Source organism: Lactuca sativa, chromosome 8 (genome assembly GCF_002870075.4).
Source record: "Lactuca sativa cultivar Salinas chromosome 8, Lsat_Salinas_v11, whole genome shotgun sequence".
Taxonomy (NCBI): Eukaryota; Viridiplantae; Streptophyta; class Magnoliopsida; order Asterales; family Asteraceae; genus Lactuca; species Lactuca sativa.
Window position 1 is genome coordinate 60,995,394 of NC_056630.2, and position 3,745 is coordinate 60,999,138.

Consider the following 3,745-nt stretch of genomic DNA (forward strand, 5'->3'; position numbering starts at 1 on the left):
AGAGAGAGAGAGAGAGAGAGAGAGAGAGAGTAATAGGGTTATGGTTTTCAAATTTTCTATATTTATTATTTTAATAAAATATAAAACATTTATTAAAAATATATTAAGTAATTATATAATTAATAAATATATATATTTCATCTATCTCATATTTATTGTCCACTTTTAATTTTTGAAGTATTTATTATTTAACTTTGACTTTAAATATTTTTATTTGTGTCATAAATGATTTGATGAAACTTATAACAATGAAAAGACATTTAAAACATTATACATTCATTTATTTTGTATCAAGTATGATATATCAAAAATAAAAATATTTAAAGTCACAGTCGAAGAATAAAAACTTCCAAAATATAAAATGAACAATAAATATGCAACTGAATAAATATGTGACTGAGAAAGTAGACTAGATCGGTTTCTTGGGTTTGGGTCAGTTCCAAACACATTTGCTCAGTTTGGTTTTAGTCGGCCGATTCTAAACTCAAACCGATTTTTTCCGTTTTGAAAAATCTAAACCAAAACCGACGGTTTGGATTCGGTCAGGGTTTTATCGGTGTCTCGGTTTTGCTCAACCTTTTTGTATAATCGAAAAAAAAAATGATGACAAAAACACAAACCATTTGGTCAGTTTGGTTTTAGTACAAAACACCTGTGAATTAATTAAAGAACAACGTTTTACATAGACGTAGCGGATAAACGAACAACAAGCTGTACCGCAACTCTTTTTTGGATGACAAAACTAATTTTTTTTAAAATCAATATCTATAGATATTGGGGTCCTAACATTACTAACAATGACCCGTTAGACTCTATTGAGTAGTTCCTCAGCTTCTGACGCAAGGAAACCGATAGTATCAAATGCAAAAGGTATAAACATGTGTTGATTTTTCATATACGTTTTCTTATGTTTTACCACTTTGCATGAGTCGGTCAGTTTTAAACTCAAACCGAAATTTTCGGTTTTGAAAAATCTAAACCAAAAATCTATGTTTTGGATTCGATTATGGTTTTATCAGTGTCTCGGTTTGCTCAACCTTCTTGTAGAAAATAGAAAAAAAAATAATAATGACAAAATTACAGTTAAAAGATAAATCACTATTATCATATTATAATATTAACCCTAAACAAAATTATGTACAATAAAATTGATTAAGATACATGATATTTGAAGTTAAACGCCCAAAGTTCGAGTCTAAAAAACTTACTTTTATTTAAAGGGATAACCCAAAACTCACTATTATCATATTATAATATTAACCCTAAACAAGATTATGTACAATAAAATTGATTAAGATACATGATATTTGAAGTTAAACACCCAAAGTTCGAGTCTAAAAAACTTACTTTTATTTATCAGTTTTAGCTTTAAATTCTGAGGAAAAATAGTATTCCGTGAGTTATATTAGACCTCACGACTCACGAGTGTCTAAATAATAATCAATATGTCGACTTCTTTTCATGAAAATACTTATTTTGCGAAATATTATGATGGAGGCCACTAAAAACAATTTTACTAGAAATCTTGTCGCTTATTATAAATATTAAAAATGTAATGTTTTTTATAAGTTTAATAAGTAAAGATTTCCAATTTATGGCATTTTTTGTGATTAATCCCTACCTTTTTTTTTTTTTTATATAATAAGCATCTTTAATGGAACTTTTTGTTAATTTTCTTTCGCTTATTATTTATTAAATAATTTTAAAATTTTATTATTTCAATATTAACATTACAAACACTGAACAGTTAAATTGCAGTAAACGATTTGAAGATGAAAAAGAGTTAAACTCTTTTATAACATTACATTTGAGAAGATCAGAAGAAAGAAACATTTGGAACAGTGAAACAAGAAACCACAGCCAAAAATCCCTTTTCGAAACATAGAAAGAAAGAAAGAAAAACCCTAAAAAGATGTCAAATGTCAAAAATTGTCATCAACCCTTTCCAAAGAAAAAACCCTGCATTAAGGCGTTAAAAAAGACCTCTGGAACAGGTAAAAACATGGCGGAGACCTTTTTTCTAGAGCAGTAATTACCAAATCCAGACTAACGGACAACTATTCATGCGTCAAGTACCTGTCACTACAGCATTACCTCTGAAAATTTGACTATTTCTGCTCACGAGTACCTTATCAATTATCAATATCATCACAGATTCATCATTCAAGTATGTATATCTAGCTTCAATTCATCATCTAAAGGAGAACCAATCAACGACATCATCCGTCACACGGCGGCGTGTAATGGCCACGCGCTCATCAGAAACCAACGGCGACCTACAAAGCGGACAATTGAAGTTGAGATGATCAAGCCATCCGTCAAAACACTCCTTATGGAAGACGTGATGGCAGTCTAGCTTCCGGACTTGTTCACCGTCGGTGAGGCGGTTCAAACACACGACACATTCTGAAGAGGCCGGATCCGGTCGAGGGTCTGAACACAAGCTGTATTTGTAAGAGAAAACACGGTTTAGGTTGAGCTGATCGGCGAGGAGGATAAGTCCGGCTAAACCAGAGCCAACGGCGTCGAACAGCATAGCGTCGTCGACCTCATCGGATCGGTAGCGAGAGATTCCTAATGAGTGGAGGAAGGTGAAAACGAGTGAGCGGATGTAACAAACGCCGTTGGCGATGACGGCTAGTAGGAAAATTGGTAGGGAATCGGAGGAAACATCGGTAAGTTGGTTCTGTAAACCCATTGATAAAAAGTGAGAATTCACAGAGAGATTTGAATTTGATTTGAGAGAAGGGGGAGAGAAAAGAGAAAGAGATTGAAGGTTAACGTGGAGGGATGAAAGCATAGACAGGCGGCGTGTGGTGGTTAAATACGCCTCGTTGTTGAAATGAAACAGAAGAAATGTGAAATAAAAATAAAAATATAAAATAAATAAAAACAAAACCTAAAGAATGGGAGCCGGAGACTCTTCGCAGTCGGTCATGGGGCCTAGGCATGTGACGCGTGGGTCCGCTTCTTTGACGTCTCTTTTCAATTCTTGATTTCTTTCCCAAGCTTCGAATTCATTATTATAAACAAATTTACATAAATGCTCCCTATAATTTTTTAATTTGTATGATCGTTCAAACTTTTTAAGGTCTTTGTTATTTCAAAATTTTACCGGGTTAGTAAAATGATTATTATCAATTTTTGACAAAATTGCAAAAATGGTTCATGTGGTATGCAAATTTTTGGGGTTTTAGTCCAAATCATGATTTTTTTGGATTGATGGTCTTTTTGAGCTAGTTTCTTTGCGTTTTTGGTCCCTCAGTAAACTGAAAAGACTATTATGCCCTTCTGTTATATTTTTTTAAATGATTTTTCTATTTAATTTAAATGAAAAATAAAATAATTATCTAATTTGGGGTCTACCTCTCTCTCTCTCTCTCTCTCTCTCTCTCTCTCTCTCTCTCTCTCTCTCTCTCTCTCTCTCTCTCTCTCTTGTAAAAAAACACCATAGATCTATACAAGCATGTTAATGTCCCTGTGACCTCCTAATACCCCAACCCCAAATTTGAGAACCCCAAGAAAAGTAGAAAAGAACGATCGATCATTCGATCTTTAAGCTTCTTACTCCAGGAACCGAAGTTCCACTCGTTGCTGATGAATTTCTTCTTCTTCACCCATCAAACGAGCCATGTGATGAATTTTTTCTTCTTCACCCATCAAACTACTATTATGAAATTCCCTAAGTGATCTGAAAGTTGCATTACCCATCCTCTGTTTGAATCTCTGACTAATTGACTTCTAG

General features: G+C 33.2%; 1 protein-coding gene across 1 annotated transcript; it reads right to left on the reverse strand.

The window, feature by feature from the left end:
- Positions 1 to 1,740: 1,740 nt before the first annotated feature.
- Positions 1,741 to 2,849, reverse strand: LOC111911265 (E3 ubiquitin-protein ligase RHA2A). The gene has a single exon (XM_023907066.3). It carries the CDS (start codon positions 2,798 to 2,800, stop codon positions 2,192 to 2,194), a length of 609 nt encoding a protein of 202 aa, XP_023762834.1. The 5' UTR covers positions 2,801 to 2,849; the 3' UTR covers positions 1,741 to 2,191.
- Between the last annotated feature and the right edge of the window lie 896 nt (positions 2,850 to 3,745).